Raw genomic sequence first — 23,646 nt, forward strand, 5'->3', positions numbered from 1 at the left:
GAACGACTGCCAAGGTTTGTTCAGCTCCTCAGTAAGGGAATGGTACTTAGGTGTGTATTTGAGTGGGAACAGCTCCTTTTGCAGGTGTCAGGTCCCTCATAGATGGTGAAAACTGCCAGAGCAGGATGGGCTGGGCAGGGCTGCACAGCACAGCACAGGACTGCAGCTAAAGATCCTTATTTTAGAGCTTCTCTCCAAATTCCAGTGGTTTTACAGGAAAGCTGTTGTGACTGTTCCATCAAAGAGGGGCAATCTGCCTGTGTGGCACAGGGACAGCACATAAACCTCAGTAAGTGGGGGGAACAAATTATTCCTCGTGGAGTTTGTCTTTAGTGGCTCTGAGAAAACTGGGCCACCAACTCCAGGGACAGAATGGAGAGGAAACAACTTTTACAGTGAGTATCTCTGCTGTGTAGCTCTCAGAACATTTCTTTGCCATGAGACCTAACATGTGCCTTTGTTCCTGCTACATGGAGCCCTGATTCTGACGTCTATGCACAGCTGCACCTTAGGCACTCCCCAGTCCCAGCCATGTGTACCACCATGCCTCCTGTAGGGGAATCCTGCCAAAATGCTCCTCTCCTAATAATTCCTAATTATTCCTAATAATCCAAGACCTTGTAAAGAAACTACCCTTATTGCAGTTTCCCAAAGAGCAGCCAAGGCACAGGCACAGTTAACCATTTTTATTTGGGATCAGCAGCAGGCAGTCAGATGCCAACACAGAGTGGAGGGATGTGCTTCACCCAGGCTCCATCTACTGACAGCAATACACACCCGCATACATTTCACTTTGCATAATCTCAGAGGTTTCATTGGCTTTTTACTGCTTTCCAGGATTATTTTTTATTTATTTGCCTATCTCAAAAGTTTTTCCTAAGCAAGAGCTTCCCTGTTTATTTTCAAGGCCATACATGTGCAAAGCTGTCTCCTTGGCTGTTTCTTTCCCTTCACCTTCATTCAGAACCATCTGTATCTTCTGTCACATCTGCAAACAGCTGCTTAGAGAAGGGGCAAAGGTTCTGGCTGGTAATGGCAGCAGCCTCCCTGGCATCTCTGTCCGAGCGGCTGTGGGAAGGGAAAAATCAGGGACAGTCCATTATTTCTGGTAGCATGGGCTGCAGGAAGTGTGACAAGGCCACCTTGTGACATTCAAGGATGACTCCAAGGAGCAGGTGTGTGATAGAGGGATCATAGCTGCCTGCTGCCAGGCATTCTACAAATGCATAGTGGTGTTTCACCCCCATTGTGGACACAAGAGGTACTAAGGGCCAGCTTATTCTTCCTAATTACAGTGATTTAAGAGTGAGATGTCTAAGGGAAAGTTGTTGGGCATTAGGAAAAGACAATATCCAGGTGCTGGGACAACCCATCTTGAGATGTGTGTTTCAATCAGCACCTGAATCCAGACAGGGTAGCAAAGGCTTTCTTTCAATTTTTACCATTAGATCACATTTCCTAATGGGATGAATAATTGCTTCAATCCAGAATGACAACTCTTAGGAAATGGTTAAGAAAAGATATTATTTTGCTTCCCTGGGTTTTACTGGTTTTAACAACTGATTTTTCTACAGCCCTTCATAAAATTCCTCTTTTGGCTTCAGTATTGTGGGGCTCAGAGTCACAGAGGTGACCAATCTCTCCCACCTACCTGGTGTTCAGAAAGCTCTGGTACAACCAATAAAAACAAAGTTCCTCAGGGTTGTTTACTCCTTCTCTCCCCTGCATGTCTGTGTTGACCGGGCCAGGAGAGCTGGTTTAGATGAAGATAATTAATAATAATAATTAAAAACCCCAAACCACTGCAGGGCAGCACTTGCACCTTGTGTTGTATCTGCTGCTGTGCTCACAGACATGGCCTCAGTGGGAGCTGCTGGCCCAGTGTGGCAGTGAGAGGTGGGGACAGGGACACCACAGGTTTCCTCTCACCTGCGCTTGCGGCCCATGAGGCTTTGGATGAATTTCTGAACCTGGGCGTTGCCTCTCATCTTGCTGTACTCACTGGTGAACAGCCCATCCGAGTGCCTCTGGGACCTGGTGGGGACAACGTGGGACAGCACCTGCGCCTCCCAGCCAGGGCACGTCCCACTGGGGAGTTCCCTGCCCCAGGAGCGTGGCTGTGGCTGGTCCTCACCTGTCCTTGAGGCCCACCAGGTGCTTGACCAACTGCTGCACGTAAGCGTTGCCGTTCATCTTGCTGAGTTCGCTGTGGAAGAGCCCGTCCGCGTGGCGCTCCGTCCTGCATGTTGGAACAGGGAAGGGGGAGGTCAAAAGGAATGGTTTAAAAGCACACAAGAGCAGGCATTAAACACTGCTGCCTCAAGGCAAGAGAGTCCCAAACACACGTGGGCAAGAATTTGTGTTGTTTTGGCAAAGTTTCACAAAAAAATGGGAAAAAAGGGGAGTTTAAAAAATATCTTTGTTAAACATCACACAGGAAAACGACCTGCCCTTGCTTTTGCTGATGTAATCACCTTGCCACAAGGATGTGGGAATGTGAGGTTACTGATGATTCAGCACAAAAGAGCAGGGCAAGAGGCTGGAGAAGTAATGAACAAAGATCCAGAGACACAAACCTGAGGAGCACTTAGATAAGGGCATTGAAGACCAGCCCTTGCAGGTGACTCCCTTGGTGACCTTGGTGAACTTACAGGGTTGCCTATTTCTGGTTATGTTTTCATGGGACCAGGCTATTTGAAACAGAAGCTCTCACCTTTATCAGGCTGTGCAATGCACAGGAGAAAAGCAGACTCAAAAGTGTTTTTGTAATTGTGTTTTGTTTTGCAGTCACAAATTTCCTCACAGATTAAATAAAATTAATGTTCCCATTCTTAAGCAAGAAAAAACATTTACAGTATTTGCATTCATTTAACTAAACCTGTTTAGGGGAAAGGAAGATTCACAAGGAAGCAGATTAAGTTCAGGAAAGCAGCTAAAAGGCTGGGTTTTCAGCTAGCAGGCTCTGAACAGAAACCCAGAGAAAAAGAGAGCAGGGTCCCAAGAAATGCTTACCTCTCCCAGGGTGGCAGAGATGCTGAGAAGTGGGAAAGGACAATCATGGGAATAATTACTTGCCACAGAGCTGTCATCATGGAAACCATGTTGTCTCCTGAAACAAAGCCTGAGGTTTTGTGAGCAGCAGGACAAGTGACCCTGGTGTGTATCTGGTGCAGTTCATGTGCCCCACTGATATGGGGCTGTGGAAACACCACCACTGTAACTAAAGAAGGCAGGAATTCCTGCCAGCAGAGATAAACACCTGAGGACATCTGCAAGGGGCTTTCAGACAAAAAAAATAAAAAATCACATGTGCTAAATAAAATTCATTCACATATAGAGGAAGGGCTCATGTGTGTGCCCATATCCATGTATCCTCTAACCTTTCAAAAAGGAAAAATGAAATAACACAGATTTGCAGTCACAGCAGGCCCTCCTACTTTGTTTTCTTGCTGAAATAAAAAGTACATTTGTTTATCACCAGCCATGGCACATTTCTACCCTTTATTCACAGGTGCTCACCCTTCCTCAAGGATCACACAGCAACTCTACCTGTAATTTATAAACACACTCTTTTATTTTTTGCCTTCCTCCTGCAAAGAAACAAACCTCCATCCTCCCCTGCAATCTCTCAAGACAGCACTTTGCTAACCCCAAATCAAAGTTCTCCCACTTGGTTTTTACTTTATTCTGAAGCTAAACAGTACAAAGAACATGAAAGGACTGTCTGAGAATTCTGAACACCTTCTAGCCACCCTTCTGGGACTGTTTGCTGCTCTGGAGGTGCTGCAAGATAAGAAGAGGCACAAGGAGAAAGGACAAGAGCGAGGGACTTATACAGAAATTTATTCACTGTAAACCACAGGGCAAATATTTAATGGGGGCTGCAGAGCAAACAGATGAGAGGATGAAGGTACCATAAGCTTAATCTCACACAGACTTGGAGCTTTAGTGTTGTTTTTTCCATCTTTGAGGGGATGGAATAGTGAAAGAAGAAGGACATTTCAAAGATCAGCATCTTACTGGAGTCCAAACAAGGCAGACTCCACAGCCCTGGGATGCAGGAGGAGCAGAAAACAGCCACCAAAACCAGAGCAACTTTGGGCAAGGGGAGCCTGAATCCTGAGCCTGTCCTTCCATCTGCCCAACAGCTGTCACACAATCCCTTGACCCCAGGATCTCATCTCAGCATTTGGCTTCCCCTGGGCTGGCACCCCTCTAGGATCACCATATTTAAGAGACCATTTTAAACCCATCCCTTGCTTCAGAGTCTCCTCTCTCTTCATAACCTTTCCAGCTGCTAATCCAGTGATCAACTTATTTTTTCTCTTTCTGGACATAATTTTGGTAGACCAAAATTGTAGACCCCGAGTAGACCAAATTTGCTTGCTGAAGTTCCCAGGAGCAGTGATGGGGAATTTCTCCTGCCTATCAATAATGATTGCATTGTTTTTAAAAGTTAGCCAGACCACAAGGAGCAGGTAGATCTCCAGTGTCATCACTGAAGGGCTGTTAAACCTTCTTAGGATACATCCAAGCTTTTCATTTCCTCCCCATTGATGCTAGTTTTCAATGACCGCAAACTCTTTGACCAGCTGGGACCTTTAGCTGAAAGAACTACACCCCAACCCAACCTGGGAGCCCTGAGAAGGGAAACCCACCCCTATTCCAGCACTGCTGCTCAGGACATGGATGGCCTCATAGCCATGGCTCAGTGAGGCATCACAGAGGTCTGAAATCCACCCCCCAAAGTGAGGGGGGAAAGGCAGCCCGTGCAGCCCCCCACCCCAGCTGGACTCACCAAGCCTGGTGGCTCCCAGCTCGCAGCTGATGCTCCACTGCCCGCTCCTCTCGGGGACCCCTATAAATCTGCAGCCTTATCAGAAGCAATTATTTGGGTAAAGATATGGATATGAACAATTGTGATTAACAGCAAATAATGCAGCGGGGTTGGAATGTCCTTTTAATTACCTGGTCGGGTCATTCACAGCAATTTGATGGAATATTTCTGCTGATGGATAGTAATTCCTGCTTCTGCCTATAATGACATTTGTTGGGCAAACATCCTTGTACCAATTGATTCACTATGATTGTCATCATTATTTCCTGGCTTTAATTACCTCTTGATAGGAGCTTAATCTTCTGTTCTTGTAATTTCATCCTGGCTTGGGCTGTGTTTGCAATTGCCAGGATCTGTCAGTGAGTCTCTGTTTGTACTGAACAACATATTACTTTTTTCAGGCAAGCATTGCCTGATCAGTAGGATCAGGACTGACTTTTCCATGAGGGGACACCACCTTTTGAACTGTGGTTTCAGCTGGGAAGGGTCTGACAAGTACAGATTCTGTCACAGCATCTAAAACCCAGCATACTTACACATGCATGGAAAACATCCTGAATATATTCCCTGCCGTTGCTGGGGTTTCCTTGGTCTCAAATACAGCAGCTAAAGGTGACATGGAAATAGAGGAAGAAAATAAGATTACGCTTTCTCTCCTTCTTTATATGGTATAAAGTAGCTTGGAAGGAATAAGCACCATAAATATTTTTTTTTTAATCTTCCAACTGGAAAAATGCAAACTGTATTACACTTTTTATCTACTTAACTTTCTTTTTCATTGGAAAAGACTAGAGGACTGGGAGGAACAAGATTTTCCCCATCATCCTTCCCTTGGAAGAATGCCCCAGGGCCTGATGAGCAGAACCTGAGCCCTCCAGCCTGTGAGTGCAGGCTGCAGAGAGCCCTGCAACAGGGACAGGGAAAAACAGCAGGGACACTTCAGGTCCCATTCCAGGGCTGGAGCACCAGGACATGCCATGGGCAGCACTGGGACAGGGGAGCCCATTTCCTCCTCTGGGACCTGCTCTGGCCCAGGCATTTCCCAACCACTTTCCTCTCCTCTCTGAACCTGCTTTCTCCAGCTGCAGCCTTCTGCCTCTGCTTCTGCCTGCTGTGGTGGTGGCAGCTTCAGAGGCTGAACAACGTGTAGGGAGGTAAAAGTTACTAATGTGATTTTCCTTCCTCTGCAAACAACCTCAGTGAGTCTGAAATGCCTCCAAGCTCAGAGGAAGCTTAGCCATGAGAATCTGGATGAGGGCAGAGAAGAGGCTGGAATGAGAAAGTGGCCCCACGATGGCAGCAGAGGGTACATAATAGGGCACTGAAGTGTTCTGGGGACTGAAGAACGTGAAATAAGTAACCTGAATAACTACTCTGCAGAAAAAAATGGGGTTTGCCTCCAGCAGCAGGGGCAGAGTGAAAAGGTGATGGGGTAGAAAATAGTGTGACCATACCGAGCACTGCTGCACCTTAATGCAGGTGACAAACATGGGCTCGAGCTCCAGTGCAGCTCTGGAAGCCCCTGATGAGGAAATTCAGGGCCATGAAGAGAACTCAAAAACATTTTCAAGCTGAAATTTTTAACTGTATAAACCAGAGCCCAAACTAATTCCTCAGTCCTGAAACAATATCTGAGTCTCCTTAGCCAGAATTTACATCAAGCTCTCATCATTATGGAAATAGGAGTAATAAAGAATCCTGCTAACAGTATCAGTTGGAAGGAGCTTTGTGAATTTGCACTTTGCTTCTCCCATTCTCCATTTGTGTGAACACTCCAAGTCCCAGCAGGGGAGTGGAGATTCCCCCTGCCTGCATCCAGCAGGCACAAAGCAGAATTAAATCACCCATTTAGATGTAATCTATAACCCATTATCTATGTGCAGCATCACTGCAGAGAAAAGCTTTTGGCTATTTTCTGGCTCTATGAATGATAGAGGGAATGACTGGCCTCACCTGACCCCTGCTCCTCTACCACTGCCACACCTGCAGGTGCAGGAAGTCAGGGCTGGACTGATCCCAGCCCCTGGATGCCCTGATTCACCTGTCCATGGCACATAACCGTTTTACAGGATTTCAGCAAAGTGCCACAAACAGGTGACACTGAGGTGTGAGGCTGTGCACACACACTCCTTGAAGACAGCAGGGAGAAATGCCCCAGGGCAAGATGGAGAAGGGATCTGTGAGCTTTGGGGCCATCCCTGAGCTGCCCTGGGGACGCTGCCAGGTATGAAGCCATCAGGATCTTTGTGCAGTCACTTGTGCTTAGGCTTGACACCGACTGACATGCCCAGTGTGGAGAGACCTGTGATGGGATGCATTAAGTAAATCCAGTTGCCATGGGTGCCAGGGCTATTCCCAGCAGCCACGCTGATGCCTGGGCACACCCTCGTGCCGACAGAGAACAAAGATTATGGAACACAGGGGCCACCCCCCTTCAACACCCAGGTTCTGGTTACCGCTCTCTCAAAGGCATCAGAGTTGAGAATGGAACTGAGGAAGGTCTTTTTCCTTCTCTTTACAATGGGAGGGGTCACCAAATCTGCAGTGTGAAAGGCAGCATCTTAGAACCACGTTAAATGCCTTAGCCCCAAATTCAGTAATGTTTGAGAGAACACGTGAACCTGGCCTTTTTTGATGTTGGAAGTAAAGACAAGAAACTGCATTTTAGAAAAGAGAGGATTTCATCACAGAGCTACCTATCCTGGCCCACAGCACAAGGAGGATGCAGGCGGACTCTCCAAAATCAGCACTCAGAGCTCTGGGGTCATTCTGAGTTCTGAAGGGGAGAAATTCCCATTCACCCTCCAAAGTAATTGATGCAGGAGGTCAGAAAAGATTTTTCCCTGGAGAAGAAGTGTGGATGCATTCAGAGTCCCCTTCCAGAGAGCATTAAGAACAGACTGGATAAATGCTGCTTTTGTCACGTGGACATCGCTGCTCCTGCCTTGGACAAGGAAAGCTCATCTATCCAGTTATTCAGGGCAGTCCTTACAAAGTTTGCCCAATCCTTGCCAGCCTGTCCAGAACTCAGACCCCAGGATCTGCTGGAGCTGCTCTTCCTGGAGACACCTTGACTGACCAAAACACATCCCAAAATCTTACAGCAATGCTTTGCACCATGGCTTTGGGATGGCAAAATGCACAGGGGTCAAGCCAGGCCAAGAAGGTTGTGGGAGGACCATGTCACGCCCCACACATGTCCAGCAATGGTGTTCCAAGCCCTGATGGACCTGTCCAGGTGCAGCTGACCTTTGGGGAGCCCAGCACAGGCTGTGCCCCATGCAAAGGCAGCACCAGCCCATGGCAGGGGTGTTTATTGAGGTCAGATGGTACTAGGAACTGCATGGCTAAATCCTTCCTACGTAAAATACCCTTTAATCAGCTTACAGGGTGTTCAGGAACTTCTACCTCCCCCATTCCTTTTTTCTCCTTCCTGTGTCTGTGTGAGGCCATGTGGGCAGTGAGGATTGTCTCGTGTGTGTTTGCAGGTGAGCCTGGCCCACGCCACTGCGATGACGATGATGCTGCTCCAGCTGAGAGCAGATTGGAGGCAATTCCTTGCATCACTCCCAGGTCTGTAAGAGAAAGGACCCTAATTGGAATAAGGGGATTGGAGGATTTAGCCTTCTAAATGCTCCTTTCTTGCATAGGATGCTTTCAGGAGTGGTAATCTTTACCACCTGATTCCATGATTTAGACTGCAAGAGTGAAGAGTGGGATGGAAGGAAGAGGCAAGCCCAGGTGGGCTTGGAAGAAGAAGGAAAGTCCCATATGGTCATGGAACCTCAGAAAAACACCCAATCTCAAAGGGGCAAATTAAGCTAAGAAGGTGTGTAGAACCAGGATATGTGTGTCTCTCTTTCTACCTACTTGCTCCTGAGGTGGCTTGGATTGCCTGTATCTCTCCCCTGCTCTGTTTGACTGAAATATGTGTAACCTTTCTTGATTTGCACCAGTTTAGAATGAAAACCAGAGGTGAGGGACAAAATGTCACATACCTGGAGTTGTGCCTGCTTGGTCTGAAGTCAGGAGGGAAGGTGCTGGACACGCTAGTGACATCCATGGCTGGCAGCATTATCCAGGGGCAAGGACAGCAAAACATTTGTCAGGAGCTCTGTCTGAGTTGTGCTGGAGCAGACCTCAGTCATTTTGGTCAAAGTTGTATCTGCTTGGGAAGAACAAGGAGAAAAGTATTCCTTTGGTGCAGGAGTGGTACCTTTGGTACTGGTAGGGTGCCTTGGCTCTCCTGAGTACAGGATAAGAGGTGCTTTGCAAGTGAGAAAATCTGAAGCAGGGATAGGTGCTAAGCCAGAAGGTGCCCTGGGGGGGCTCCCTAGGGATGCTCTACCTGGGGATGCTGGATGAGATGAGCCAGGCCCATCCTGCAGCAGGAACACCTGTGGCAAGCCTTGAATCTGGAAGGGCTGCCATGAAGCACTTCCCTCCTGCAAGCCAATCACAAAATCATGGAATCATTGAGGTTGGAAAGGACCTCCAAGACCATCAAGTCCAAGCTGTGCCTGACCTCCACCTTGTCACCCAATCCAGAGCACTGAGTGCCATGTCCAGTTGTTCCTTGGACACCTCCAGGGATGGGGACTCCACCATCTCCCTGGGCAGCCCCTTCTATTAACTGACCACCTTTTCCACGAGCTTTTCCTGAGAAGAAATTCTTCCTGCCTGTTTGGGAATGGGTACTGTAGGGGAAAAGAAGGGTTGGTTTTACTGTGGCTGGCACTGTGATCCAGAAAAGGAAAAGCCAAGCTCAGGGCACAGTCTTTTTACAGGAAGAAGGGAACTCTGTTTTCCCAACCTATAAGTGTATCATGTCTTCCTGTCACCATGGAAGGCCAAAGTAGTTTTTAAAGACAAGCTGTCACCCCCATCAACTGCCTGCTGGAATTTTATGCCGTGTGGAACTCCTTCCAAAGCTCTCCTGGTCTTCCCTGGGCTGGTTTTCCCACCCAAATGGGGCAAAATATTTGCCTGCTCCCTGATTATGTTCCCAGGGTGGAACAACACATCCCAGCGCAGGCATCACCAAAACTGCAAGAAAAACAAAAAACTCTCCTTCAACATTTTTAGTGTTAGAAAATCAAGGCATTACTTTATTCCAGCAAGGAATAAAGTGCAGCAGAAATTATTCCATCCACACACTGCCTGGGTTGTGCAGGGAAAATCACATCTTGATCCTTTAAAACAGCAACAAGACCACACAGGACTGGGTGGCTTCCTCCCCAGGCCTGCTCTGGCCATCCTTGCCCAGCTGGAAGCTCCCTGTATCTGGAGTACAGGAGCACTGAGCACACTCACACTTCCCATGTGTCTGGCCTTATCACAGCTCTAATTGGCATCAGCACTGTAATCTCAGCCTCCAGCTGTTTGTGTGTCTGGGGGAGAGGAGAAAGCGCTTCGGGGAATTAATTTGAATTAGAAGAACGATGTGCACTGTGTCCTGGCTGGCAGGGCCAGCTGTCCCAGGTGTGCCATCCCAGCACCTGACACAGCTGCTCAGGCTGCATTTCAGCTCGTCCCTCCCCGACTTTGTCAGGGACCTGAAGGGGTCCCCTCTTCAGTAAACAGGAACAGGCTTTGGCAAGATGAGTGTGGAGGGAGGTGCACTTACAAGATGCTTGCTGCTCCCAGTCACGCCTTTCCTCCTTGTGTTGTCTTCCACTTCTCCCCCTGTGAGGAGATTTTTCCCAACAAGTGTCTCTAATAAGCTCACTGATGTTTTAAACCCAGTAGGAGCTCTTGAGTTATATTATTTTGATCTGTCCTGTGCCACAAGCCCTCGTATCTCATCGGGTCATCCTTGTGTGAGATCATTTATGTGGTTAAACTGAAATCAGGCATCCACAAAAAACATCTCAACTTGACTCCAAGCAGAGATGGAAAATGCAGCTATTTCCTCCGTAATTTCATCCCCACAGCTGACCACCAGCATTAGTTTTTACATCTTACATGGATTTATCACAACTTACCAGAATGGTAAATGTAACAAGATCCATTCAGCATGTAAATAAATCCCTGCAGCTTCTTGAGGGACTGGGAGAGCCTGGAAAGCCCAGAGAGCTGTGCCATCATCTTCCCTCTCTTGTAAAAGCTCACCTGAGAGGAGGGATGCTGCCTCTGCCTCTTTTCTGAGAAATGCACTACAGGAAATTGGAAAGCAGGATGGCTTTGTTGCTGATGAGTGTCTCAAAGAGAATTGCCCGGCTGAATATGGCAAATAAAAGGAATACAATTGGCCTTGAAAGCTCTATGTTTTCCTCCCTTTGTCCTGAACCTGAAGGCAGCCAGGAGAGCTGATGCTATCAGGGCACTATTCATCAGCTGAGTTTGGCGCATCTGTCCTGAAACTTCAGCGGCCACATTGTTCCCCTTTTCTATTTAAATTACTAGTGCCTCAGATGTGAAAAATCATGGTGATAAAAGTTCCATCTCCTTGTGGAGACTCTGACAGATGTCTCACTTCGCAAACTTCCTGATCCTTTGAACTGGCTGGGAATCAAATTCTCCATTAATTTATCCTGGGAGAGTCTCTGTAGGACTCCTCCTGGCTCCTTGGCAGAGGACCAGCTTCCTTTGGTCGGGGGCCAGCTCCACCACAACCATAAACCACTCCACTTATATCCTGAATTTCTTTTTCAAACACTCCAAAACACTCAGAAAAGACCGATTTCCCACTGGTTTGTTGGTTTGGGTGTTCTTCTGGTGCTGCCCTTTTCCTGACAGCTGGAAAGGAGCAGCTGTGGTGCTTCCACAGCTTCTGTCACAGCAGGATGGGGAACGAGGACACTGCAGGCTGTGCATCCAAACAAAAAAGGGTTGTTCCAAAACACCAACCACATCAGACCCTCTCCAAAGGTGCTCTAAGCATTCCCAGTCCATCACTCTGGCATAACTCCCCCTGCTTTACATGACCCATGACTCTGTCCTTTGTCATCTGTTTTTTGTGCAGTGGAATGATACGACTTCTTTGGATATGCTGATCTAAAACAAACTTTCCTTCTGCTCTGCTAGGAGGGCAATTCTTCTTATCTAAGAAAGGAGTTGTGTTTAATGTCTGTAGCCTGTTTGCCATGGAAGCACTGTCCTAATTAGTGGTTTGCATGGCTACTCACTTCTGGAGTCAAAAGCATTATTTCACATTAGTTTAATCCACTCCAGGATTAAACCAGTTTAGGATTAAGGCCCTGTTAGTCTGGAATACGAGTTTACACACTGAGAATTAAGAATCATTCAGCACTAGCCCACAGGGAAAATTGAGATAATGAATGTAAATTAACTGTTAAAGGGGATTAGAGGAATGGCACTAATCCCTGTGGGAAGCCAAGAGGACAGCAGTCATGTTTCCATCCTGTTCTCTTAACTGCTCAGGTGGTTTAAACATAAATAAATCAAGAGTATTCTGTCCACACAGTTTCATTAATGTACTTCAGGGCCCCCTTTTACTACTTTGAGCTGATTTCTCAGAATAAAAAGGGCTCAGTGAAAGTGGTTCCGCTGTCCCAACCCCTCACTGAGTGAAGGCTGTGCCAGGAGTCAGGCTTTAGGGATCAAAGCCAGATAGGAAAAGCTGTGACCAGATGATGGAAACCATCTTCCTTGTCTGAACTTCCCAGCAGATGAGGTATCACTGAGCTCTGAACCTGGCAGATGTGCAACCATGCTTGTGTCCTCCTGAGTCCAACACAAAACCATTCCCAAAAGGAATGCAGAGATACAAGTATGTGCATACCCACTCCAGTGCTGGTGACAGACAGATCTAGAGCAAGACCTGGTCCCACTCAGGCCAGGTGGAATTGTCTCTCCTGTCTTTGCACAGTAGAAGAGGGAGATGACTGGAAAAACAATTCCATGGGTATTGGGATCAACATGAGAATGGGAAACCTTCCCTGGGATGGGAGAGGAGGGGGTACAAAACCACAGTTACTAAAGACATGGTATTCTTGCTGGCTTTAGAAATTACCTGGAAGCCCCACCTCTGGAAGCAGAATTTGAGGACAACCAGACTGTTGTCCAAGTGCTTAAACCAAGGGAATTTTCTCCTACTCGTGTATGAAATTGCAGAGCCACAGCAGCTGGGCAAAACAGATTGTGTGGATCAGCTGCTGTTAGGCCAGTCCAAGGAAAGGACAGTGCTTGGATCTGTGTCCTATGGCTGACATCAGGGCTGTGGCCTTTCCATGCTGCACATGCTGAAGGGTAACCATGACCCTTTCCAAAAAAAGAGTAAGGGAACTTTGGGGCAGCAAGGGCAGGGTTTGGAGAGAGGATTTCTCCCACAAGTCTTAATGGTTTGTATGAAACTCTGATAGCTGTAGCCTATAACAGAGCTTAGAATCAATTTGTCTCATAAAAAGCTTCCAATATAGTATTTTTCCCTTCCATGCAGTATAAATGTCACTTTATTGCTATGCCTTCTCTTCCCACTGCCTTCCACAAACATTAGGCTGACCTGAATGCTTACCTGGCATTCACATCTGGGCTGAGGTTTGGTGGCACAGCTGCAGAGATGCCCACAGAGTCTGTATCAGCTCCCCCATCTTCCAAGTCATCTGGGCTAGAAATGGGAGGTCACATCTCCCTGTGCTTCCTGATCCTGCAGGTGCATAGGTACCCCTCAAACAGCATTTTTCTCTCATTTTCTGCAGTAAGACACCTCAGCCCCCACGTTCAGCCACCCCTCATGACCTGCCACCCCATCTTTGCTCCCACACTTGCTGCCTATCTGGTTTCTTCCTGTATCCTACATTTCTGCAGTTGTTATTCCTCCCCAAGCATGGGTAAGGTGCAAGCTTCCTTTTGAAGTGCATCCTGCATTTGCCAACTTATCTAGAGCACTTTGAATCCCTACTCTGCGCTACAAGATGCTCGCAGCATCCTGTCTTGGCACTATCTTCAAATTTCATTATGGACTGTCTGGATCTTCACTCAGTTTAATTACAAATTGCTAAACATTAATGGATTCTACACACACATCGGAATACAATTTCCCAGTTATTCACCCGATCCGTACTGATTCCAATTTCTTTCCTCTAACATTGCTTAAAGAACAGCCCCATGCGAGAACACAGCGAGACCATGTGAGAACGCAGCAAGACCTCTGCAGCGCTCGGGACACCGGGACACCGGGAGCCTGTCCCCCCCGCATCGGCCACCCCTTAAGCCGCTTGGTGACCCAGTTGTCCCCGCGGGGCCCGGCCGGGGCCGGGCGGGGCGGCGGCGGAGGCTCCTCCCGCGGCTCGGCGGGCAGCTCCCGGCGGCCGGCCCGGCTCCGTGCGCGGGGCTGCGGGGGCAGCGCCGCGGGGCCATGGGCAACGGCACCGCCGGACCCCCGCCCGCCGGAGCCGGCCACAGCATCGCCGCCCTGGTGCTCGGCATCCTCCTCATCCTCCTCATCGTCGGCGGCAACGGGCTCGTCTGTCTGAGCGTCTGCACGGAGCGGGCGCTCAAGACCACCACCAACTACTTCATCGTCAGCCTCGCCGTGGCCGACCTGCTGCTCGCCCTCCTCGTCCTGCCCCTCTACGTCTACTCCGAGGTGAGACAGCCCGGGGCCACCGGGGCACGGCGGGCTGGGGCTTGTGTGCCCGCCGAGCCTGCAGGTTACGAGGCAGCGGGGGGGCAAGAGACCAAGTGCCGAGGGTCAAAGCCGCTCTCCGGGCTTGCTCCCCACCGCCCGCCGGCCCGGGACAGCCCTGTGCCCGGGATGTGGCGGTCAGACCCTCCGGCTCTTACCTGCGAGCCTCACGGCATCGCACAGCGCTGCGGGACCGCGGGATGCGGGGAGCGGAGCCGGCTCCGTGCGGGTTCCTGGGATCCCCGTCCGAACGGAGATGCCCCGAGTGGAAGCGAAGCGGGGTGGCTGTCCCCTGGCTTGCACGCTGGCCAGGTTACCGTCAGCAAATGGATAGGAAGAGACAGGTGCTGTGCTCTGTTTGGCATAAAGTGAGCAGATCTCGGTGATAAAAGGAGATCTTTAGTTTCTTTAGCCAGGAAACAACTTTCCGTGTTGGCTGAGAAGGAGAAGCCGTCTTTCCCGGGAGCTGGATGGGATTTGGTCACCCTGCACCGAGGTGGCTTTGCTTGGCAGGTTGTTGATTGGCACAGGCCTGACCCAGCATATGATGGCAGTCGTGGAGAGCCAGCTCAGGGACATGGGGCAGAGTTGCTTGTTCACTCCCCAAACCTGTTCACCCCCATGATTGTGGCAGCTGAGGGAAAGAACAACAGATACTCCCGAGGCTGAGTGGTTCTCTCTGTAACATTTACTGCCAGGGAGGAATAAACCCTTGTGCTTGCAGGGGGATGTTTAAAACCTGCTAGTACCAGTGGGTGGCTCTTCCCTGCTCAAGAGGATGGAAACATCCAATGGGCCAAATAGCGGGTTTTTCTACCCATCCTGGTGGTAGCTGGTAGTGTGGATCTTCTTCCCAGCTGTGGAAGAGCCTCTCCCCTCTTGTCCTCTCTGGCAAGCCATGCAGAGCACCCCATGGCCCAGCAGGCCATGGCCATGCAGGCGTGTGCTCCCCTAAGCAAGGCAGGCTGCAGATTAGAGCTTAGAATGGTCTCTACCTTGGCCTAGGATTTTGCAGGACATTGTGACCTCTCTGGAGACAGGTATTGTGTTCAATACCTGCAGGTTCATCTGGGGACCCATGAGAAGAACCAATGAAGAACTGGAGCATTAGGTCCCATCTTTTTCCACTGTGCTCTTGGTTTTGGTGGATTTGCTTTTCCCTCATTACCTCAATTTTGCTGGTTAGAAAGGCACATTCATCATTCTTCTCAGCTACTTTTTGCTAATTGGGATCCCTTTTCTTCCTTCCACTTTCTGTTGTCTCTCGATGCCTTCAGTCCCCAGGTCTCTCTGTGGGCAGTCATCAACACCAGAGTGGTTTCCTTTTGCCTTCAGGTAGGAGTTTTGCTGGAATACAGAAAATACAGATTAACATATTCTGGCGTACCTCTGAAAATGCTTCCAATGGGGCAGGAGTATTGTGGGGCTTTCCTTAAATACCACAGACATTCCACAAGTTCTGGATTCTCAGGTAACAGGTGTTCATACCTGTATGAGCTTTAAAAACTGGGGTTGTCCAGCTTGTGGTGACACTTGATATATTCACTTCCATGGCTGTTTATAAACATCAGTTCTGTGAGGGAATTCTTCCATGTCTCTGCTCCCAGGATATTAAACATGGGCAGTGAAGGTGCTGTAAGACAGAAGTCTTTCCTTCTCATCCTCTGCAGCTCCTGCAGCCAGGCAGGCATTCAGATGCACAAAACAGCACAGGATTTGCACTCCTGGCACTCGGAGGGAATGCATGGAGCAGGTGTGGGTAGTGCTGAACAGAGAGAGAGAGCACGGTGCAGCAGTCACAGCCCCCTCAAGCAGGCAGTGGGTCTCTGATGTGTAGAGCAACTCCAGCGCTGCAGCAGTTCTCATTCCATGCCTGGAAGCTTCTCTGTAGGCTCAGAGCCTGCAAGTGTTCATTTTAATTGTCTCCTACTGATGCAGGATTTCCAGCTCATTTTGTTCTGAAATAAGGAAAAGGGAGAGTAACCACTGAATCCATGCCAGAGGACAGAATTTTTGTGGTTTCTTTTCTTTGTCTTTTTTTCTTTGGAGGCAAAACTCAGAATAAGATGTTGGGATGCAAGATGCAGGGTGTCCTGATTGCTCTTTAGAACTAGCTTGGTTCCAGCTTGCACTCTTTACCAAACATGGTAGCCACTGAAAATATGGTCTGGACAGTCCTGAATGTTCACCTCAACATTCATTCTTGGTGTGGGGATTTTGTTTTGTTGTTTTAAACTTTGGTACAACTCCTGACACAGTAAAGGTGGATTCTGGGGGCCTATTGGAAAACTCAAAAAACAGCTGAGGTGGTGGGTTTGTGCTTTTTTTAGCAGGAACAGAGCAATAAACTGAGCATTTTTTCATTCACCTTGTGCTGTTTTCCTGTGAGGTGGCATCTTGTGTTCCAGTTTTGGAAACATTCCTCCTAATCAGAGCTTTAGAAGACAGCAGGAGGGACTTAGCTTTTGAGGTGACATCTGACATCCTCACAAACAACAGATCTCCTCCAAGCCCCAGTGGGGATGGGATTCCTTCCTGTGGGATGTGGATGATCCTTTGCTGCCATTCCAGAAACTGGAGCACAGTGGGAGAGTCCTTGATATTGGCTTTTATTTCTGGTTGTTAAGAAAGCTCATTTCAGACACTGGCAGCAATACATACTCTCAAAACACATACTCTCTTTCAACTGGACTCATCCAAATATGGAGCAAAGACATGTTCCAATGTTTTCTAGTTGTAATTACCACACAGCTGCCTGCCCTGATGGGCAGAAGGCACTTATCTTCCTGCTTGCTTGGGAATCTCAGATCTTAGCAGTATGATGGGGAGAGGCAATGGTAACTTCCATGGGGAAGTTGCACTGCTCTTCTGCCAGCTTTGGTTTTCTGATGGGTGTGTCAAGTGCTTTTCAGCAATCAATCCAGTGCCAGAGAGGCAGAGAAGCAAGGGGAAAGGAGATGGCCTGGGGCACTCCCTGGCATTAACTGTTACTCCAGGAGCAGAGTTCTGCTTTGACATGAAGAGAAACCAGGAGAAGATCCCAGAGAGTGCCTGGAGCATTGGTAGCACTGAAACAGGGGGCTCTGAGGAAGGAGAGCTATGGTGCTTGTGGGGTTACTGAAGGATATCACTTGGCTCTGTGTGGCTTTGGGAGGGAGCTGCACGGGTCCAGAGGCTCGCCTTGTGTGTAACTGCTTCCTCTTCCTAGAGACTGTGACAGTGGCAGGAGTCCCAAAGACTCTGGAACACTTGTAGGAGTTTATACAGCCCTCATTAAGTGGAGGCATCCCAGCAACTGGGGCAGGCACCAGGACAAGCTCCACATGTGGACTGTGCTGTGGAGCACACCTGTACCTGTACCTGCTGCTCCTGTGATCAGCTCTCTGCTAATCCCTGCCGAGCAGCAGAGCTGCAGAACAGGCCTGAGCCAGGAAGCTGCTGGCAGGAGCTGAGGGTGTTGCTTATGTAAACATCTTTGCCACTAAGACCTGTGTAGGTGATTATGGAAAAGAGGAAACAGTTTGAGCAGATTTGCATGTTTACCTGGCTCCTTCTCCAGGTCAGGGAAGATGAGTGTTCCCAGCAGCCAATAAAAACCACATGAGCTATCTTCTTATCTTGGTGAGGGTGATGAGTTCTGCCTAAAACTTTCAGGGTATCACTGGTTTGGTATCAGTACATCTATTTTCTTGCAGTATTTTCTGTGTGCCTGTGATACAGTTCCTCTAATGAGAGGCCAGACCTCTACCCTCTCCAAATTGCCCTGGCTCTCTGTAAATGCGTATCAGCTTGTTTGCAGTAGGATTTGGGATTAGTCTTTCCTAGAATGTTACAGTTCTAGTGGAAATAGATGTTATTCTGGGTCTGGCTGATGTCTGAGCCACACAAAGTACCGGGAAGGTGAGACAGGCCGGCAATTACTAACCAGTGCTTAGGGTTTGGTGTTTTTTCAGATACCAGTAACTGGGGAGGGGTGTCTTGGAATTCTTGGTCCTCTTAATGTCTCAGGTGGATGATCAGGCTTGCTCATGATCTCTGAAAAACTTTGACCTCAATGATTTAAGTTAAGAAACAACATCAGAGCAGACATGAGGCACCTCTGTTTTATGTCCCACTCCCTCTTCTTCCTCTCCCCTTGCAGGCTCCATTGTGTATTCTGGGGGCTGTGACAGTTGTCACAACTTATGACAAAAAGCCCCAAGTCAGGTTCTGGTGGACATGGGGCCAATTCTTTGACTCTGATGCTGGACTTTACCCACTGGCAGGGACTGTTCCTCTTCCAGCTCATGTCACAGACTTCTCACTCCATGCCTCACATATCTTTGAGCCATGACTGCTCTGAGGCAGGTGCTTGTTCAAAGTCCAGCTGGGCATCTCCGAATTCCCTTTCAGGCTTCTGCTGCTCCCTGCATGTGGCAGGACTGAGACAAGAGCTGATATCAGAGGAAATAGGACTAAAACCTTCGGTTCTGTCCTGGCTCATGCCCTCAGGAGCTCTGCTGGCATCAGGCTGGTTTAGAAGGCAGAGTTTTCCTTACAAATCAGCTGTGCTTAGGAATAAGGATACCAGAATGGGCTGACTTAGAAGGCAGTTGCAAGGGTGTTTAAGAAGCCAAGTCTATCTCCTGCCATCCACCATCCTATAAAAATTTCTGCATTGTATTCTGGAAAAGTGGAGAACCCAAAGAGCCGCTGAAGGTGCAGTTGCTCTGGAGCACTTCTTAAAGAAAGCTTGAGCTGTTTGTGATCCATAAATCTTTACACTGTGTACCTTGATGGGCTAATCTGCTGCAGCCTCCTGGAATTAGGTACTCCTTAATCACATGGCCCAGCAAAGCCTCTTATCCAAAGTTACTCTCCCATTAGAGGGGTCCTTGGCATGTTTTGCCAAGGTGGGCAGGTGACAAACACCCTAGAATGGGAAGTTCTCTCCTAGCAAGGTGGGCAGGTGACAAACACCCTAGAATGGGAAGTTCTCTCCTAGCACCTTTCCCAAAGCCAGAGTCTTGAGGGTTGGTGGGGAAAGGGAAGGGTTTATAGCATTTTCCAACTTTAATCTCACATGATCCAAAGGTGCTGCAGCTGAGAATCCTTGTCCTTTTCAGAATCAATTAGTTCCCCCAAATCACAAATAGGTTTGGAAAACTGCAGCCCAAAATCAAATTTTCTCTCTCATAGGCTGAATTGAACCTGTCAAGATCCCAGTGAGCTTGGCAGAAATTTGTTTTTTGATGATTCAGGTCCAAATTCAGTTTGGAGTGGCTGCATTGTGCTAGAGAAGAGGCTGAATGAAGCCCTCAGGTCTGACTCGAGCTCCCCTGGAGGTATCTCAAGAAGATGCTGTACAAAAATAGCAAAACAGTTACTTCAGAGACTCCTTTGGCTTTACAGCTCCTCTAATCATAATCCTGTGCTTGACATCATTACTGGCTGATATTAATCCCTGCAGAGCTGCCTGCCCTGTTGCTGGCAGGGGCTGGGGGTTCAGCACTTTCCCGGTGCTCTGTGGAGCGTGTTCCCCACGTGGCTGCACTCTGAGCTGGGATGAATGAAACCAGAACCTGTTGTTTAGCACCAGTACAGGAAAAAATTCATACCTGCTTCCTGAAACCTGCAACATGAAATGGCAGCAACATTAGACTCTATGAGCACTGGCTGGCTATTGCTATAGAGAAAAAAGTCCCTGGAATTTATATATATATATATCTAAATAATTTTAACACAGCACATGTTCTAAAGATAAAAATATGTAATAAATTATATATATATTAGATGATTCACATTATCTGTAGATAAAAACACAAAGAAAATAAAATATATTACATGTAGCAACATATATACACAGTAGTATTTATCATACATATTTTAATAAAAGCATATAGAGAGTACAGATAATGTTTGGTATTTTGCAATATAAAAATAAAGTGTTTGAGTGAGACATGACAAGGGGCCATTGCTACTGAACACTTTTTTTTCAAGCTAAAATCATACTTATTTGTACATTTTATTGGGTTTTTAACTGAACCTCTCTCTGCAGAGGGACCCAAAGGATGGTGGAATTTTCCTCTCTCTCAAACTCAGAGGAAGAATTCCCTGCTGTCCTTGTGGTGACAGCCTATTGAGCTTCCTGGTTTACCTGTGCAGGTGCAAGCAAACAGATAAGTCTCTACCTGTGCTCAAGGAGTTCATGGGAATAATGGCACAGGGATGAGATCGAGGTGACCTATTTCTGTGTCAGCCTAAAAAGTGCTTTAATGTTAAAAGAACAAGCTGGGTTTGTACCTGGGTGAGATGCACTCAACTAGAACAAAGCACTGCAAGTAGTTTCTAGCTGTACCAGCATCAGCCATTGCTGTCCTGCTGTCTGTCCTGCTGTCTGTCCTCTGCTATAGGCTGTGCAGAGCCTGTGCTTCTGGCTGAGACATGACTGAACTGAAAATCACCAAGGATGGCAGAGCCAACATTTCCAGGTGGTTCAGAGTAACACCGGTCCCTGCTGCTCTGCCCTGGTGCCTGTGACCGAGGGGAGAGAATCAGAGGTTGTTACTCACTGCCTGGGCCTTGTATCCAGAGGCTGGACTTGTGCCCTGCCAGGATGGAACAGTGGTGTAACACAGGGAAATCATTCACATCGTCTGCACACCATGGGTTGGAGCAGTTGGGACACAGGAATGGAAGAGAAGCTTTGTGCTCTGTCTCTTCCATGCTTGGGGACTGAGCTTAGGATGTTGTGCAGTCAGTACTGCCAAGCTGGGGAGATCCTGGGGTCCTGAACGGGGGGGGTTTGAGGAGTTTGGAGGTACCTGCCCTCACCCAAGGCAGCACAATGTCCTGTGTCCATTTCTCTGCCCAGCATGACTCACTTGGCTGATGGTGAGTCTGATGGTCTGAAAGCTCAGTTCTCCAGATGGGCCAGAACCACAAGCCCTGAGCAGGCTGTGGGCTCTGTTTGGGGATGATTCCCATGTGCTGCTGGGAGCATTGTGCCATAGGAGGAACACTATGGCAGCTTTGGGCTGCTTGTTTGGAGGAAACATGCGTGGCTGAGGCACGTAGGCATGGCCATGTCCCTGTCATTTTAAAGGACACAGCATCTGCTGACACCAGGGATCTTTTCAGTTCCAGGGAGGAGTGTGGTCCCTCAGCACGGTGCTGTGCGATGCCCTGATGACCATGGACGTGATGCTGTGCACAGCCTCCATCTTCAACCTGTGTGCTATCAGCGTGGATCGGTGAGTGGCTTCCTGCTCTGGCTGTGCCTGGGCAGCACGTTGGTTCCATAGGCCCTTGCCAGTGTCCCAAGCAGGGATTCTACCCCCCCTCAGGAGGGTGTTCTGCCCTAATGTCCTTCACCGCTGGGTGTGTGTCTCACCAGTGGTGGCCAAGCCCGTTGTGAGATGAACCAGAGCTGTCCCTTGGCTGTTCTGGTTGTAGCCCAGGCCTCGACTGTTTGTAAATTAATGAGGGGAAGGACAGTGACAAGGAGCTTGGGGCCCCTCAGTTACATTACCAGTGGTGCCACCACCACACCAGGACTGACTCATCCAGGGCTGTGTTGGCAGGTTCATCGCTGTTCAAATCCCGCTCAACTACAACCGGCGACAGATCGACCTACGGCAGCTGATCCTTATATCCACCACCTGGATATTCGCCTTTGCTGTGGCTTCCCCAGTCATATTTGGTCTCAACAATGTCCCAAACCGGGACCCCAGCTTGTGCCAATTGGAGGATGACAACTACATCGTGTATTCCTCCATCTGCTCCTTCTTCATCCCATGCCCTGTCATGCTGGTGCTGTACTGTGGCATGTTCCAAGGACTCAAGCGCTGGGAAGAAGCCCGGAAGGCCAAGCTGAGAGGCTGCATCTATGGAGCCAACAGGAAGCTGTATCACCCCCCAACCTTGATGGAGAGAGAGCAGACCCGGCTGGGGCTGCTGGACTGCAGCAGCCCCTATGCCCGTGCCGGCCTCCCTGGGGAGTGTGGGATGAACAGTGGGATCCAGACTGTGTCCTACCCACACCTCAGGTACCCGCACCCAGGGCACGGGCACAAGCGGGCCAAGATCAACGGCCGGGAGCGCAAGGCCATGCGGGTGCTGCCGGTCGTCGTCGGTGAGTGGCTGTCAGGGGTGGCTGGGGAGGGTGGGAAATGTGCCAGCTTGTCCCACCACAGCGCTCAGACTGGCAGGACCTGGGTGAAACCAGAGCAGTGCCAAAAACCACCACCCTTGGGAAAGGTTTATAACCCAACCTCCCTTCAAGGCAAACTTGTGACTCCCAATATCTTAAGTTCAAAGCCAAAGCAAGACTTACTTAAGACTTTTCATCAGTGTTTAGGATAGGAGAGACATCCCAGTTTTTGTCTGAGCATAAGCCCAGCTCCACTTGTCAGCACAACTGCTGCCTTTTCCCTGAGTGCTTGAGCTGTGTATATTTATTTTTTTTTTGGCTGAGGCTTCGTTAAATTAAACCCTTCTGAACATTCACATCACCTTCTCTCTTTATTGTCCTCCTGGCAGGTGCTTTCCTCTTCTGCTGGACACCTTTTTTTGTGGTGCACATTACCAGGGCTCTCTGCAAGTCCTGCTCCATCCCCCCTCAAGTCACCAGCACTGTCACTTGGCTGGGCTACGTCAACAGTGCTCTCAACCCCATCATTTACACCGTGTTCAACGCCGAGTTCAGGAACTTCTTCCGCAAAGTCTTGCATGTCTTCTGCTGAGCCCTCTGCACAGGAGGAACCACCGGGCAGGAGGAACCACTGGGTCATTTTTTGTATAGTTCATTAAAGGTCTATTTCTGCCTCTGGTCTGCTGTCTTTGTTGGGGATGAGGGGAGGATGAGAGCTGGCAGCTGAAGGAAGGGATCCCCAGATCCTTGTAGTGAGGTGTTACAGGGGAGGGCCAGTGGATGCAGCTTGAATCCTCTTCCCACTGGAAACTGCCAAGTGAAGCCAAGCCACTTTTTTAACACTTGCTTCTTGATGTAACCACAGATAATAATAATAATAGTAATTTCTAATCATCTGGCTTCTGGGGTGGTATTAACAGGGCTGTGAGGTGACATGGACACAAGTCTGGGGGAAAAAGCTGTTAAGCTCATTTCCCAGATGTCCACATGCCAGACAAGGGTACCAAGCTCATTTCCAGGTGGCCATATGCCAGGTGAGGGTGAATCCACCTATGCAACCTCCTTTCCCCTTATCCCTGATAATTTTAA

General features: G+C 48.7%; 2 protein-coding genes across 4 annotated transcripts; one reads left to right on the forward strand and one right to left on the reverse strand.

Moving 5' to 3' along the window:
• Window positions 1-671: 671 nt before the first annotated feature.
• LOC107205241 (glucagon family neuropeptides-like) lies at window positions 672-8,999 on the reverse strand. 3 transcript variants are annotated; one of them, XM_033515434.1, is made up of 7 exons: window positions 8,836-8,999; window positions 5,374-5,443; window positions 3,013-3,109; window positions 2,135-2,239; window positions 1,930-2,034; window positions 1,652-1,753; window positions 672-1,068 (listed from the first exon to the last, which is right to left on the reverse strand). In XM_033515434.1, exons 3-7 carry the CDS (start codon window positions 3,099-3,101, stop codon window positions 957-959), a joined length of 513 nt encoding a protein of 170 aa, XP_033371325.1. In that variant the 5' UTR covers window positions 3,102-3,109; window positions 5,374-5,443; window positions 8,836-8,999; the 3' UTR covers window positions 672-956. The 3 variants fall into 3 exon arrangements, with proteins under 3 accessions (XP_033371325.1, XP_015485041.1, XP_015485036.1); XM_015629555.2 differs by lacking the exons at window positions 5,374-5,443; window positions 8,836-8,999 and adding an exon at window positions 4,799-5,330; XM_015629550.3 differs by lacking the exons at window positions 5,374-5,443; window positions 8,836-8,999 and having other exon boundaries at window positions 3,013-4,742.
• Window positions 9,000-14,073: 5,074 nt separating this feature from the next.
• DRD4 (dopamine receptor D4) lies at window positions 14,074-23,230 on the forward strand. Its single transcript, NM_001323590.1, has 4 exons — window positions 14,074-14,387; window positions 21,546-21,658; window positions 21,989-22,539; window positions 22,947-23,230. The coding sequence occupies exons 1-4, from the start codon at window positions 14,157-14,159 to the stop codon at window positions 23,147-23,149; spliced, it is 1,098 nt and encodes a 365-aa protein (NP_001310519.1). The 5' UTR covers window positions 14,074-14,156; the 3' UTR covers window positions 23,150-23,230.
• Window positions 23,231-23,646: the final 416 nt, after the last annotated feature.

Source organism: Parus major, chromosome 5, assembly GCF_001522545.3.
Source record: "Parus major isolate Abel chromosome 5, Parus_major1.1, whole genome shotgun sequence".
In the NCBI taxonomy this organism is placed as follows: Eukaryota; Metazoa; Chordata; class Aves; order Passeriformes; family Paridae; genus Parus; species Parus major.

What these genes read in the sequence shown, in the direction of transcription:
- LOC107205241 (XM_015629550.3), bottom strand. Translation starts at nt 3,269, where the DNA reads ATGTCCTCAGGTGTTTATCTCTGCTGGCAGGAATTCCTGCCTTCTTTA. An exon ending in TCTCTGCCACCCTGGGAGAG is followed by an intron (nt 2,240 to 3,012) that starts GTAAGCATTTCT and finishes TCCAACATGCAG; the next exon opens with GACGGAGCGCCACGCGGACG. An exon ending in CTCATGGGCCGCAAGCGCAG is followed by an intron (nt 1,754 to 1,929) that starts GTGAGAGGAAAC and finishes CATCTAAACCAG; the next exon opens with CTCTCCTGGCCCGGTCAACA.
- DRD4 (NM_001323590.1), top strand. Translation starts at nt 14,157, where the DNA reads ATGGGCAACGGCACCGCCGGACCCCCGCCCGCCGGAGCCGGCCACAGC. An exon ending in TGTGCTATCAGCGTGGATCG is followed by an intron (nt 21,659 to 21,988) that starts GTGAGTGGCTTC and finishes CTGTGTTGGCAG; the next exon opens with GTTCATCGCTGTTCAAATCC. An exon ending in GGTGCTGCCGGTCGTCGTCG is followed by an intron (nt 22,540 to 22,946) that starts GTGAGTGGCTGT and finishes TCCTCCTGGCAG; the next exon opens with GTGCTTTCCTCTTCTGCTGG.